The sequence below is a fragment of the Panulirus ornatus genome, chromosome 55 (assembly GCF_036320965.1).
Source record: "Panulirus ornatus isolate Po-2019 chromosome 55, ASM3632096v1, whole genome shotgun sequence".
Taxonomy (NCBI): domain Eukaryota; kingdom Metazoa; phylum Arthropoda; class Malacostraca; order Decapoda; family Palinuridae; genus Panulirus; species Panulirus ornatus.
The window spans coordinates 37065732-37080395 of record NC_092278.1 but is presented as its reverse complement, the minus strand read 5'-3'; the positions used below and the strand labels follow the sequence as shown (position 1 = coordinate 37080395).

The 14664-nt window shown below is 38.6% G+C and overlaps 1 protein-coding gene across 7 annotated transcripts in view; it reads right to left on the bottom strand.

Annotated features, from left to right (window-relative positions):
• Positions 1–7451: 7451 nt before the first annotated feature.
• The window catches only part of LOC139765693 (fasciclin-2-like), a 276821-nt gene continuing 269608 nt past the window's right edge, over positions 7452–14664 (bottom strand). For all 7 annotated transcript variants that reach the window (XM_071693461.1, XM_071693455.1, XM_071693458.1 and 4 more), the window contains one exon: positions 7452–14555. In XM_071693461.1, the coding sequence (XP_071549562.1) occupies positions 14444–14555 (112 nt within the window). In that variant the 3' untranslated portion in view covers positions 7452–14443. The remainder of the gene's footprint in view (positions 14556–14664) is intronic.

Genomic DNA, 14664 nt, shown 5'->3' with positions numbered 1-14664 from the left:
GAGGTGGAGGGAACGAGGAGAAGTGGAAGACCAAATTGGAGGTGGAAAGATGGAGTGAAAAAGAACATGCAGGAGGGTGAAAGGCGGCAAGGAATAGAGTGAATTGGAACGATGTGGTACACCGGGGTCGATGTGCTGTCAATGGATTGAACCAGGGCATGTGAAGTGTCTGGGGTAAACCATGGAAAGTTCTGTGAGGCCTGGATGTTTCCATGGAAAGGGAGCTTTCTCTTGACCTCCTGCCTCTTTCTTTTATACATCTCCCGGTCATTTGCACTATTTCCCTGCAAAAATCGTCCAAATGCCTCTCTCTTCTCTTTCACTGATAATCTTACTTCTTCATCCCACTACTCACTACCCTTTCTAATCTGCCCACCTCCCACGCTTCTCATGCCACAAGCATCTTTTGCGCAAGCCATCACTGCTTCCCTAAATACATCCCATTCCTCCCCCACTCCCCTTACCTCCTTTGTTCTCACCTTTTTCTATTCTGCACTCAGTCTCTCCTGGTACTTCCTCACACAAGTCTCCTTCCCAAGTTCACTTACTCTCACCACTCTTTTCATCCCAACATTCTCTCTTCTTTTCTGAAAACCTCTACAAATCTTCAGCTTAACCTCCACAAAATAATGATCAGACATCCCTCCAGTTGCACCTTTCAGCACATTAACATCCAAAAGTCTCTCTTTTGCGCACCTATCAATTAACACGTAATCCAATAACACTCTCTGGCCATCTCTCCTACTTACATACGTATACTTACGTATATCTCGCTTTTTAAACCAGGTATTCCCAATCACCAGTCCTTTTTCAGCATATAAATGTACAAGCTCTTCACCATTTCCATTTACAACACTGAAAACCCCATGTATATATATCTTTTTTCGTTCTTTCATACTGTTCGCCATTTCCTGTGTTAGTGAGGTAGCGTTAAGAACAAAGGACTGGGCCTTTGAGGGAATATCCTCACATGGCCCCCTTCTCTGTTCCTTCTTTTGAAAAATTAAAAAAAAAAAGGGGGAGGATTTTCAGCTCCCCCTCTCTCCCCTTTTAGTCACCAATGGCACGCAGGGAATACGTGGGAAGTATTCTTTCTCCCCCATCCCCAGGGATAATATATATATATATATATATATATATATATATATATATATATATATATATATATATATATATATATATATATATATATCCTCCCCTCTCGTTTTTTTTTAATTTTCCAAAAGAAGGAACAGAGAATTGGGCCAGGTGAGGGTATTCCCTCAAAGGCCGAGTCCTCTGTTCTTAACGCTACCTCGCTAATGCGGGAAATGGCAAATAGTTTGAAAGAATATATATATATATATATATTTATTTTGCTTTGTCGCTGTCTCCCACGTTAGCGAGGTAGTGCAAGGAAACAGACGAAAGAATGGCCCAACCCACCCACATACACATGTATATACATACACGTCCACACACGCAAATATACATACCTATACATCTCAATGTACACATATATATACACACACAGACACATACATATATACACATACATAATTCATACTGTCTGCCTTTATTTATTCCCATCACCACCTCGCCACACATGGAATAACAACCCCCTCCCCCCTCATGTGTGCGAGGTAGCACTAGGAAAAGACAACAAAGGCCCCATTCGTTCACACTCAAGTCTCTAGCTGTCATGTAATAATGCACTGAAACCACAGCTCCCTTTCCACATCCAGGCCCCACAGAACTTTCCATGGTTTACCCCAGATGCTTCACATGCCCTGATTCAATCCATTGACAGCACGTCGACCCCGGTATACCACATCGTTCCAGTTCACTCTATTCCTTGCACGCCTTTCACCTTTCACCCTCCTGCAAGTTCAGGCCCCGATCACTCAAAATCTTTTTCACTCCATCTTTCCACCTCCAATTTGGTCTCCCACTTCTCCTCGTTCCCTTCACCTCTGACACATATATCCTCATGGTCAATCTTTCCACACTCATTCTCTCAATGTGACCAAACCATTGCCAAACACCCTCTTCTGCTCTCTCATCCACACTCTTTTTAGTACCCTTTCATTACTTCCACAATGGTACATTCCTATTGAGCAATCAACCATATGCCTTTTTCTTCTCTTCCACAGCATTTCTAATCTCATCTGTCTACCATGCATTGCCCTTTTTATTCCTGTATCTCATTACCTTATATCCAACTGCTACATTCCTACATTTACTGCACTTTTATCTAAGCTTTCAATTACTTTCCTTTCATAATTCTCCCTCTATTGTTCTTGATTCATGTTCCTGCTTGCCAACACTTTTACCTCTCCATTCCTCCTTACACATACCTTCACCTCTCCCTGCTCCTCATCCCCATAAGAACTGTGGAATGGTCACAGTCTCCAAAGAATCCTGTCACGACTCTAGCATCCAGCACAGCCTTTCTCTATCTTTCATCTACTGCCATTTGGTTAATCAAAACCTTTTCTTCTCTTTCATCATTCTTCATCCATGTATATCTGTAGATCATCTTGTGCTGAAAAGAGGTGTTCACAAGGAATCAACCCTTCTCAGCATAAGTATCCACAAGATAGCTTCCATTCTCATTTACTCCAGGTACTCACCATTTACCATCACCAGTTCCATCACATCCCACTTTTGCATTCGTATTGCCCAGTACAACCATGTTTCTTTCATTCTCATTCCTCCAGAAAAGCTTTATTTCATCCTTACCTCGAAAAGTCTTCACATTCACAGGTGCATAAACACACCCATGCATATTTCACAATCCCAGTCTTTCCTTTCACTCACTATTTTTGATCCACTCCATCCATGCTCTGTAACATTCATTGCTCTTGGTGATACAAGAATTGTACAGCCTTCTTTTCATATTCTCCAATAGTTTTCACTCATTCCTGTTCTTACCACACCTCCTTCCATGCCTTCCCATGACTTGCATTCATCATTTCCATTTGCATTCCATGCCACCTACCCGAGGATATGGGTTTCCCCAATCCCTAGCATATCCATGCTACAACTTTTACACCTCTCCACAATCTCCCTCCTTTTATTCTCCCCATTCTAATTCAGCATCATCACCCTTAATCACTCATTCTTTCTAACCCTCGGCATAACTGGTAGACCCCAGAGGCAGCAAGGTTCCAAAATTGTCAAAACTAAAAGTAATAGTACACCTCAGGTGTTTGTCCAAATCTAGAACTATTTCCCTAATGTAATTGAGCAACTCCTCCCCCTTTACTTCCACTCCAATGGATGTACTGATGAGGTCACTACGAGAAGGCAGGATGAGACTTGGCTACTCCCGTAAAACTATAGAGTACCCCTCGAGATGCTGAAACAATACTTTCCCAGTTTCAAGCGGCTTTACTTTCCACAGTAGCAGGACCTCCTGCCTCATTGGTTACGATACTGCCACTATTATGCTTTTTATCTTATATACATGGGTGTAGTGATAAGAGAGAGATGAAAGAAAAACTAGGGAAAGATGGTGCAGAGATGGTGTGTGGTATAGTGGTTAGTGATGAGCCTGTTTGTGGAGAGTGGAGTTGCAGAAGCTTGTAAGTGTGGTTATGATATGTTTAAATGTAGATGATTGAAGGTGAATGTGATTAAAAGTAGATTAAAAGTAAAGTAATGGTATTTGAATGGAAAGGTGAAAATATAAATTTTGCAAAAACCTTATAGGGTTAGAAAGTTTACTTAACTGTATTATAGATATGGGGGTAGAAAGACTGGAAGAGGTAAGAGAATTTTATTCAGAAGCTATATTTGGTAAGTTTGGTGAGATGGAAGAAGAGATGAGAGAGAGCAGTACAGGATAGAAGTCATTGAGTCCCATAATAAAATAATAAAGCAGAGATGTATAAGTATGGAAGTGAAAGGATTAAGGGACAGCATGGTCCTCTTCGTCCTGACCTGTGTAGCTGAAACATGGACGTGGAGTGAGTTTCGGAGATCAAAAATCTGCTCTGTGGTATGACTATATGGAATGAAGAAATGAGAAGGTGTATGAGATGTGGATTGGGCATATGGAAAGAATGCAAGATAGGGCACTTAAAGGGGTTGGTATGAGAAGAGATTCACCTGTGATATGGCTTTCTCAGGGTACTATCATACTCAAGGACAGGAGTATTGTCAACATCAATGCCTATGTGCCAGATCTGCCCCCACTCACAGGGAGGTGGGCTGGATACTCTCGTATCTTCCTGTAGATGTGCTGGTACACTCCACCAGGGCTGCCTTAATAGATGGTTAGAAGTAAAACGGTGTAAAAAAGCTCCAGCTTGTGTTGTGAGACTCAGTTGCACAGGCACAAACAGTTTAGACTACACCATTAGCAACTATCAGGAGTGGTAGAGGATGTGTGGATCAGGTGTTTGCTTTAAAGAATGTATGTCAGAAATACTTAGAAAAGCAAATGGATTTTTATGTAGCATTTATGAATCTGGAGAAGGCATATGATAGAGTTGATAGAGATGCTTTGTGGAAGGTATTAAGAGCATATGTTGTGGGAGGCAAGTTGTTAGAAGCAGTGAAAAGTTTTTATCGAGGATGTAAGGCATGTGTACGTTTAGGAAGAGAGGAAAGTGATTGGTTCTCAGTGAATGTAGGTTTGCGGCAGGGGTGTGTGATGTCTCCATGGTTGTTTAATGTTTATGGATGGGGTTGTCAGGGAGGTGAATGCAAGAGTTTTGGAAAAAGGGCAAGTATGCAGTCTGTTGTGGATAAGAGAGCTTGGGAAGTGAGTCAGTTGTTGTTTGCTGATGATACAGCGCTGGTGGCCGATTCATGTGAGAAACTGCAGAAGCTGGTGACTGAGTTTGGTAAATTGTGTGAAAGAAGAAAGTTAAGAGTAAATGTGAATAAGAGCAAAGTTATTAGGTACAGTAGGGTTGAGGGTCAAGTCAATTGGGAGGTGTTTGAATGGAGAAAAACTGGAGGAAGTAAAGTGTTTTAGATATCTGGGAGTGGATCTGGCAGCGGATGGAACCGTGGAAGCGGAAGTGAATCATAGGGTGGGGGAGGGGGCGAAAATTCTGGGAGCCTTGAAGAATGTTTGGAAGTCGAGAACATTATCTCAGAAAGCAAAAATGGGTATGTTTGAAGGAATAGTGGTTCCAACATTGTTGTATGGTTGCGGGGCGTGGGCTATGGATAGAGTTGTACGCAGGAGGGTGGATGTGCTGGAAATGAGATGTTTGAGGACAATATGTGGTGTGAGGTGGTTTGATCGAGTAAGTAATGTAAGGGTAAGAGAGATGTGTGGAAATAAAAAGAGTGTGGTTGAGAGAGCAGAAGAGGGTGTTTTGAAATGGTTTGGTCACATGGAGAGAATGAGTGAGGAAAGATTGACCTAGAGGATATATGTGTCAGAGGTGGAGGGAACGAGGAGAAGTGGGAGAGGAAATTGGAGGTGGAAAGATGGAGTGAAAAAGATTTTGAGTGATCGGGGCCTGAACATGCAGGAGGGTGAAAGGCGTGCAAGGAATAGAGTGAATTGGAACGATGTGGTATACCGGGGTTGATGTGCTGTCAATGGATTGAACCAGGGCATGTGAAGCGTCTGGGGTAAACCATGGAAAGTTCAGTGGGGCCTGGATGTGGAAAGGGAGCTGTGGTTTCGGTGCATTATTACATGACAGCTAGAGACTGAGTGTGAACGAATGGGGCCTTTGTTGTCTTTTCCTAGCGCTACCTCGCACACGAGGGGGTTGTTATTCCATGTGTGGCGAGGTGGCGATGGGAATAAATAAAGGCAGACAGTATGAATTATGTACATGTGTATATATGTATATGTCTGTGTGTGTATACATATGTGTACATTGAGATGTATAGGTATGTATATTTGCATGTGTGGACGTGTATGTATATACCTGTGTATGTGGGTGGGTTGGGCCATTCTTTCGTCTGTTTCCTTGCGCTACCTCGCTAATGCGGGAGACAGCGACAAAGCAGAATAAATAAATAAATATAAAATAATATCCCTGGGGATAGGGGAGCAAGAATACTTCCCACGTATTCCCTGCGTGTCGTAGAAGGCGACTAAAAGGGGAGGGAGTGGGGGGCTGGAAATCCTCCACTCTCGTTTTTTTTTTAGTTTTTCCAAAAGAAGGAACAGAGAATTGGGCCAGGTGAGGGTAGTCCCTCAAAGGCCCAGTCCTCTGTTCTTAACGCTACCTCGCTAATGCGGGAAATGGCGAATAGTTTGAAAGAAGAAAGAAAAAAATAATAAAATATTAGCAACTTCCATCTTGCTCAAGAGCTGATAAAATCATTCAAGCTATCTTCTTGGAAGAATTCATGGAATGTTTTATGAGAGGTGGCATGTAAAGAAAATAAGTGGAAACTTCCTGTGGCCACCCTCTTGAAGGAAGTTCCTGGAGGCAGTAGGTGTCAGAGATATGGCTAGACAAATTTCCCATAAATCATGGATGTGGGTAATTACCTCTGAAGAAACTGCTGTTGCTTACAGAAGGAAAACTTCACTGGAGAAGCTGTTTTAGTAACATTTGTAAAAATGCAAATTAATTTGTTGGTTAAGGAATGCTTATCAGAATCTGACCATACTTTACCAAGTAGTAGAAACAGAAGTGCAGTCGAAGGACAGCTAAGTTGTCAGTGACCCCTAAACAATAGAAACATTGACAAAAATACAAGATATATCTATAGAGAGATTAAAACAAAGGTCATGGAGTTAAATGGGCTGTACAAAATATTTTTTTTTACCAATGTCATGAACTTTTCTGGCTTTCATTTTCAGCAAAAACTGAATATAAGAAATCACCTGGACTTAATTAGCTTGGCTGTAGTGTAAACAGATTTTGGTGGTTAACACTGCTGACACCACTGCCATGATGGCAAATTAAAAACGCGACACCAGAAAATGCTGGATTAGAGGCAACCTGTATCGAATAATTTAACGTAATACAGTGGCATAACACGCTGGTGTCTAAACCACTGACTGATCTCTCCTTGGGCATATGCTGTTCTAACAATCAAATCGATTAACTCGTGCACCTCTGTGACATTAAAATTACTATCATTATTTAACAGCAGGAATAATATAGGCATGAAAAGTTTAGAGACAAGCTTAAGTTTATCCTTTGTATTGTCTTTATAAAAAATGTAGGAATGTATGACATGTTCATTCTACCTTTTAACTTTGCTATAAAAATTTCCTTCAGGTTTATTATCGTATAAGGTATTTTTTTAATCTGTTTCCCCTGTCAGAGATGGGAGAAATCCATTGCTGTGCTATCATTTTCTACATACGCTTCTTTTTCTTTGTGGGTTAAGGCCGGTCCACCTTGCTTGGACATTGGGGTATGTATGTAACTCACTGCATACGAAAGATCTCAGATTATGAGATGCAAAAATGTTTCTGCCTCTAACATCAAACTTTGTGAGGCAATTTGGTGATATCTTTCATGTTAAATAATACGTCAGTAGCAGACATTTTATTTTTACCACACTGGAGTACAGACAAGCTTAGTCATACATAATTACAATAAAAAAAAGCCAACTATGTCAACAAATGGCCTAGGCGGACACAACTACTATCACCGCATGAATACTGTAAATGTTCCCATAAACTGAGTGCTTGAGGCTAATCATCATGCACAAGAGAGATGATAGCTAATGTTCTTGAGTATGATGCAAAAATAAGAAGAGTAAGTAGTGAAACTTTTCGCATAAAATAGGTTAAACAATTAGTAATTTTTTGCAGTTATCATACCAAATGAATTCCACTACAATATATATGTATATATAATGACAGGTCCTATGTTATCTGAATTTCATAATTATCATACCAAATGAATTCCACTACAATATATATGTATATATAATGACAGGTTCTATGTTATCTGAATTTCATAGTTTTCAGGAAGTACAGTATTATTCTTACCTTCACCCTGCTAATATCAAAGACCCATGTAATATTCCTTGGCACAGCCAATACTTTCAGCATTCAGTTATGTTCAGATTAGTATATATACAACCTTACAAAATGAAAGTAATGGCTGTGACCGAGATGAAAGATGAATATTTCATTGGTTTGATGATTAGATGTGTCCGACCTTGTATCAACCATGTGCTGTCTACTCGAAAATGATGAGTCATACAGTGGTCAAATTCTAAAATGGCACTTAAGCACATGTAAGTACTTGAACATCATTCATTTGCTTCACTGGACTGCTTAAACATTGACTTCATATGGGAATTCAACAGGCTATGGAAAAAACTACCATATCAGGCTGATCATGATTAAGTCACAAAACCTAAGATTTCTGGAATTTTAAAGAAAATGCTCTTTTTTTAAATGTTTTTTCCAACCAAAGTAACATTTCAGAATTTGTCACACTTCTCTCTCAAACAAGTCACATTTTATGTAACTTTAACCCTAAGATACAGATGTGGGGAAAGATGCAATGATGGCTATTGTGAACCAAAATGTTACTAGTCCACAAGACTCACTAATCTTTTCTGAAAATGAAAAGCATCATAACTGAGTTTTGTGTCAAATTCAAAGATGAAACAATTGACCCAGTATACATATAGGTGTCACACCATCTTGACAAGTGAAGTTGTCTTTCCATCATTTAAACAGAACTTTTGGTAAAAGTATCCACATCTAAGTCACTAGTCCAGGATGATGAGACACACATGGAAAGTTTTGAAAAGTAATCATCACAAGCTCATTTGGAGCCAAAAAATTATATTTTGTACAGTCATTGGCAATCAATGGAAAATGAAAAATATCATCCATTTAAATGCAATGATTACTAATTACCTATAATTTACATTTTGGTCCAAATCCCAAAAATATTTACTGAAGACATCTTGTAGCTCTTAAATTGCACCTAAATTGTAAAAAATTACTTTTTTTTTTTTACAATACATTACAAATGTATTACCAAATTCTAAGTAGGGTTGATATTTTGCCAACTTCAATAATCTCTCAAATGTTGCCCTAGGCAGCACACCTATACTCAGGATTTAAATGGCTAATATACCAAAACTGCCTGCCTCTTTCTTACTTGGCTGTGTTATACAACTACCCCTAAAAGATGAAAATTTCCTGATGATAAAATTTAACGTCCACTGCAAGCCATCAATCAATAATTTCTACTGCCTAAAATTTTTCTGCAGTATAAAAAATAAAGGAAAAAGATAAAACAGTTTACATACATTGAAGGCAATACTGAGTGTACAATCTATTCATATTAATTGCTCGTCCCATCCTTTACCTTCAGATGCAACATTGGTTTGTGAACATTTTAGTATTATCATTTACATCGTAAGGCTATGATCAGCACAGCAAAATCTTCCATACAGTCACATGTGCATTCATATAAACAAAAAAATATATGTAAATTTTAATGGATAAAGGGGATATATATATATATATATATATATATATATATATATATATATATATATATATAAAATTCATAATTGCCCCAATGCCTCTTCCTAAAAGAAGGGTCCTAGTGTTACCCAGGACTTCCTTTATAGAAGTTCCCTTGGGAAATGTTGGATCCCTTTGATGAGACTGTACTCCCAATGATACATCCTCTCCAAAGGTTACTTTTCACTTTTGTAAACTGATGCAGGCAAGGGCTGCTAACACACACACACACATATATATATATATATATATATTTTCATACTATTTGCTATTTCCCGCATTAGCGAGGTAATGTTAAGAACAGAGGACTGAGCCTTTGAGGGAACATCCTCACTTGGCCCCCTTCTCTGTTCCTTCTTTTGGAAAATGAAAAACGAGAGGGGAGGATTTCTCACAGTGTAACCTCCTCCATGCAGAGACCAACAACACCTGTATAACGTGACACAGGACCCCTTCCACAGTGGTCCAGGGGTTCCTGTAGCTCCAAGGCTGCACTACATTCAGTACCATATATGTGTATTTCATTTATTCAAAATTGCCCCAAGACTCCTTTTCCTGGAGTTCCTGCATTTTCAAAGGTTGCACTACCAGTAGCATGAAAATTATGGACTCCTTTGGAGTGAGTTCTTCAACAAGACTGTACTCCCTACGTTAACAGACAACAATAGAGACTTATCAAAGGTCCATTAGTTTGTCTATGTCAATTTGAAATAGTACATGTTCTAGTTCATTTGTAGATTTATTTCCCAGCTTTGTATCAATATAAAATTTTGATGTCTTACAGTGCAGCCCATTATTAGTATTGTTAATATAAAGAAAGAGAACCGTTCCCAAGACTGATCCTTGAGGCACTCTTACTTCTGTCAAACCATGCTGAGGCTTGACCATTAATCACAACTCTGTTTATGGCAAGTCAAAAAATTTCCTATTCCCTGAAGTAAAACCCATTGTTGCCATGTAAGAATTTTTTTATGTGGAACATTATTGAATGCCTTTTGAAAAACATAGTTTGATGACATTAACCACTTTACTTTCATCAATGCTAATTGGATCATAAAAGAAATCAAGCAGATTAATTGGACATCGACAATGTTGTCAAAAATCATGCTGATATTTGTTTACAATTCTATCACAACTGATGGTTTTAATGTTTTCCAACTATAGACGTTTAGCAAATTGGATTCTTTAAGTTCTGAGCACTGACATTACTTTTTTGAAAATTGGTGTCACATTGGCACTTTTATTCATGTGAAATTTTTCCTTTAATGAGTTATCTAATAAAAAAGGCAGTCTAGGGTTTGACTACTACATTTTTTTATCTTTCATTGTCTTTGGATAAAACTTATCCAGAGGGTAACTGGGAGGGTTGTTTCTGAAGGGGGTACGACTAGTGGGATGGTGTTTCAGACTGAGTTGGGAGGTCGATTATTTAGTGCTTGCCAGGTCATTGTAGTGTATATGTTGTCAAGTGTTGCATTTGTTGGGGGGTTGGTTTCGCTGGGAGGGGCATAGTGCTGCTGCATAGAACTTAGTGTCACTCATGTTGAGGTGGGATTGTACTGGATGGATCTGTTTCGTTGTAAAGGTGATGAGTGTTTGTGGCTACAAAGCAGCCAATCTTTGTTGTGATTGTACTAATTTATGTGGTTTGCAGCTTTGTTTTAGTTACTTTTGAGAGGGTGAAAGACCAAACAGATCAGGCACAGTTTAAAGTAAAGGGGCTGAATTGTTTGTAGAAGATACTGAATAATTTTTTTTCAAGTCCTGATCTAGTGCCTCTTCTGAAGGCATTTTCTTTGTGTTGCTTTTGTGCTGATGTTATTGGTCTGGGGAGTGAATGTCGTGTGTGTCATACATTACACCTAGATTGGTTTGTGTTTTGCCAAGTAGGAGAGACAGTCCACTCAATGTGACTGGAGGGTGAAAGCTGGATTCACGTCCATGTTGGCCAGCTACGAAGTTGGCTAATCACTTTTGATAGTGTTGTGGGGAATGGTGTTAAGTTTTTGTATAAGGGTGGGTCAGAGAACAGTGTCAAGTGCTTTGTTGATGTCTACTGTTACTGTTGGAATGGGGGTACGGATGGTTCAATCCATCTAGGATGTGTTGTGTGAGCTTGGTGTGAAGTGTGGTAGTAGAATGTTTGTGTTTGGAGCAAAGCTCAATCCATCTAGGATGTGCTGTGTGAGCTTAGCGTGAAGTATGGTAGTAGAATGTTTGCGTCTAAAGCCAAGCTAAGTGGCTTAAAGTGGGATGTTTTATTTGATTCTGTTTTTATACATTTTCTCAAAGTCTGGATACTGATTATAAAGGTGATATAAGGCAGTAAAAAGAGGGGAAGTAAGGGGGTTTAGAAGGTTTTAAGATTGGTATTTTGTTGGCTTGTTTCCAAATGATATGAATTTTGATGCATAGCAAGAAGTATATATGAATTTTTTCAAATTTGATCACCAATTCCTGCGTGAGCAAGGTAGCAACAGGAACAAAGAAGAAAGGCCATATCCCTTCCATTTCCTCTTTTAGAAATTGAAATACAAGAAGGGAGGGGCTTCAAGCTCCCCATTCCTGTCCCCTTCCGTTACCTTCTACGACATGCCGGGAATACGAAGGTAGAATCCATTCTCTCCTACGTTGAGAAGTATATATATACTCTTTTTCTTTTCTTTTAAACTATTCGCCATTTCCCACGTTAGCGAGGTAGCGTTAAGAACAGAGGACTGGGCCTTTTTTGGAATATCCTCACCTGGCCCCCTCTGTTCCTTCTTTGGAAAAAATATATATATATATATATATATATATATATATATATATATATACTTCAAAGATTTTTTCTCTCTATGGCTTAACCATCTGTTCTTGACAATATCTTGCTGATGCAGGAAATGATGAATATGTAAAATAGAAATATATATATATATATATATATATATATATATATATATATATATATATATATATATTTTTTCATACTATTTGCCATTTCCCGTGTTAGCGAGGTAGGGTTAAGAACAGAGAACTGGGCCTTAGAGGGAATATCCTCACCTGACCCCCTTCTCTGTTCCTTCTTTTGGAAATATATATATATATATATATATATATATATATATATATATATATATATATATTGTATATATCACTGGGGATAGGAGAGAAAGAATACTTCCCACGTATTCCCTGCGTGTTGTAGAAGGTGACTAAAAGGGGAGGGAGGGGGGGGGGGGGCTGGAAATCCTCCCCTCTCGTTTTTTTTTAATTTTACAAAAGAAGGAACAGAGAAGGGGGCCAGGTGAGGATATTCCCTCAAAGGCCCAGTCCTCTGTTCTTAACACTACCTTGCTAATGCGGGAAATGGCGAATAGTTTGAAAGAAAAAAGAAAAGATATATCACTGGACTCTACCTGCATGAGGTTACACCGTCAATGAAAGGTTTCCTTTCACAAAGCTGTAGGTGTCATTGGGAGTACAGTCTTGTCCAGGAATGTCTCCAAAAGAGTATTCATTTCCCTGCTACAGGAAGTAATGTGCCCTGAGCTGCAGGAGCCTTTGGTAAGGTCCTTCGTGTCACCAGGACTCTTCACTGACACTGGCCCTGAGGTAATTATGAATAAATAAATAAGTAAATAAATAACGTATGTTATAATGCCCTTCAACAGCAAGGAATTGAGCCCAGTACCATTTCTGTGGTAGCTGGGTACACTATAGCATAGCTAAGTGCTTAGTGTACCCAGCTAAAACACAAATGGTACAGGGTTAGAATCCTTAATGTTGAAGGGCATTATGTGTTCTCTGAGTGTGCAGTTCATTTGCACTGTATATTTCCTGTGTTAGAAAGGTAGCGTTAAGAACAGAGGACTAAGCCTAATGGAAAATCCTCACTTGGCCCCCTTCTCTGAAAATCCTCCCCTCCTGTTTTTAATTTTCCAAAAGAAGGAACAGAGAAGGGGGCAAGTGAGGATAGTCCCTCTAAGGCTCAGTCCTCTGTTCTTAATGCTACCTTGCTAACGAGGGAAATGGCGAATATGTATGAAAGACATACATATATATATATATATATACATATATATATATATATATATATATATATATATATATATATATATAATTCCAAAAAGTTAAAAATCACCTTTAGCTGTACTATCATGAATTGATGAAACAAAGTACAGTCCTATCAAAGAACTTTCCTTGAGGAGTCCATTTTCTCCTTGCTGGTGGGTGAGAGTAGCATAGCCTAGCCATGGGCTGCAGGAGCTCCTGGAAAAGTGGTCCTGGGGCAATTATATATTAAATGAATATACATATTAATTTACTCCACACTCAAGACACTGAAAACGTACTCCTCAAATGTCCTTTGTCCTGCCCAATGAATGTGTCCAGCTTTCTGAGCACTGTGGGAGTCCCACAGAAGGGAATTAAAGGCAGGAAGATAAAGTTGTGTGTGTGTGTGTGTATATATATATATATATATATATATATATATATATATATATATATATATATATATATATATACACACACACACCAATGAATTTTCTTCACTTTCCTTATGCTTTCACAGTATGAGAATCAAGCTGTAAAGTCTTTAAAACATTGTAAAACTTGCAAATCTGTTGCATACAATAGAACACTGCTTTCTGTCACATATTCAGAAGACCTGTTTTACTCAATGTGTCATATTTCTATTAGACCCTTTACAGTTATGGAGTAATGAAGGCTTCAATATGACTTGAAATAACTCACAGAATTTTCCTCATGCCACTGTACTTTGTCACAGGTAATGAATAACTATTACCAAGCACATCTTTTCTGTTTCTGTTGAGTGAACGGATAAGCAACTTTCATACTTGTACATTTTCTTTGGCAAGCTTAATTGTAGGAGTCATTAGATCAATACCTCTTTGTTTTACTTATACTCACAAGATAGTTCATTATGTAAAACTTACTACATCACCTATTTCTGTTACACCTAACCACAAGTCTCCTTGCCTGCATGTTTATAATATAATTAGACTAGTAATGTAAGAATATCTACACTGGAGAGTCCTTTGTCACACTGCTCCTTGACTCACTCTTCTTCAGCTTCTCTTCTTCTTTTTCCTTTTCTTCCTCTTTTAAGATGGCTTCCTTATCATCCTTCTCACTGAAAAATAAAGTCAGTAGCCTCAATAAATAGTGCTGGATAAAACGAAATACATCTTCAACTTAAATGCAATCATCAAACTTCATTTCATAACCATTAAAATGTAATT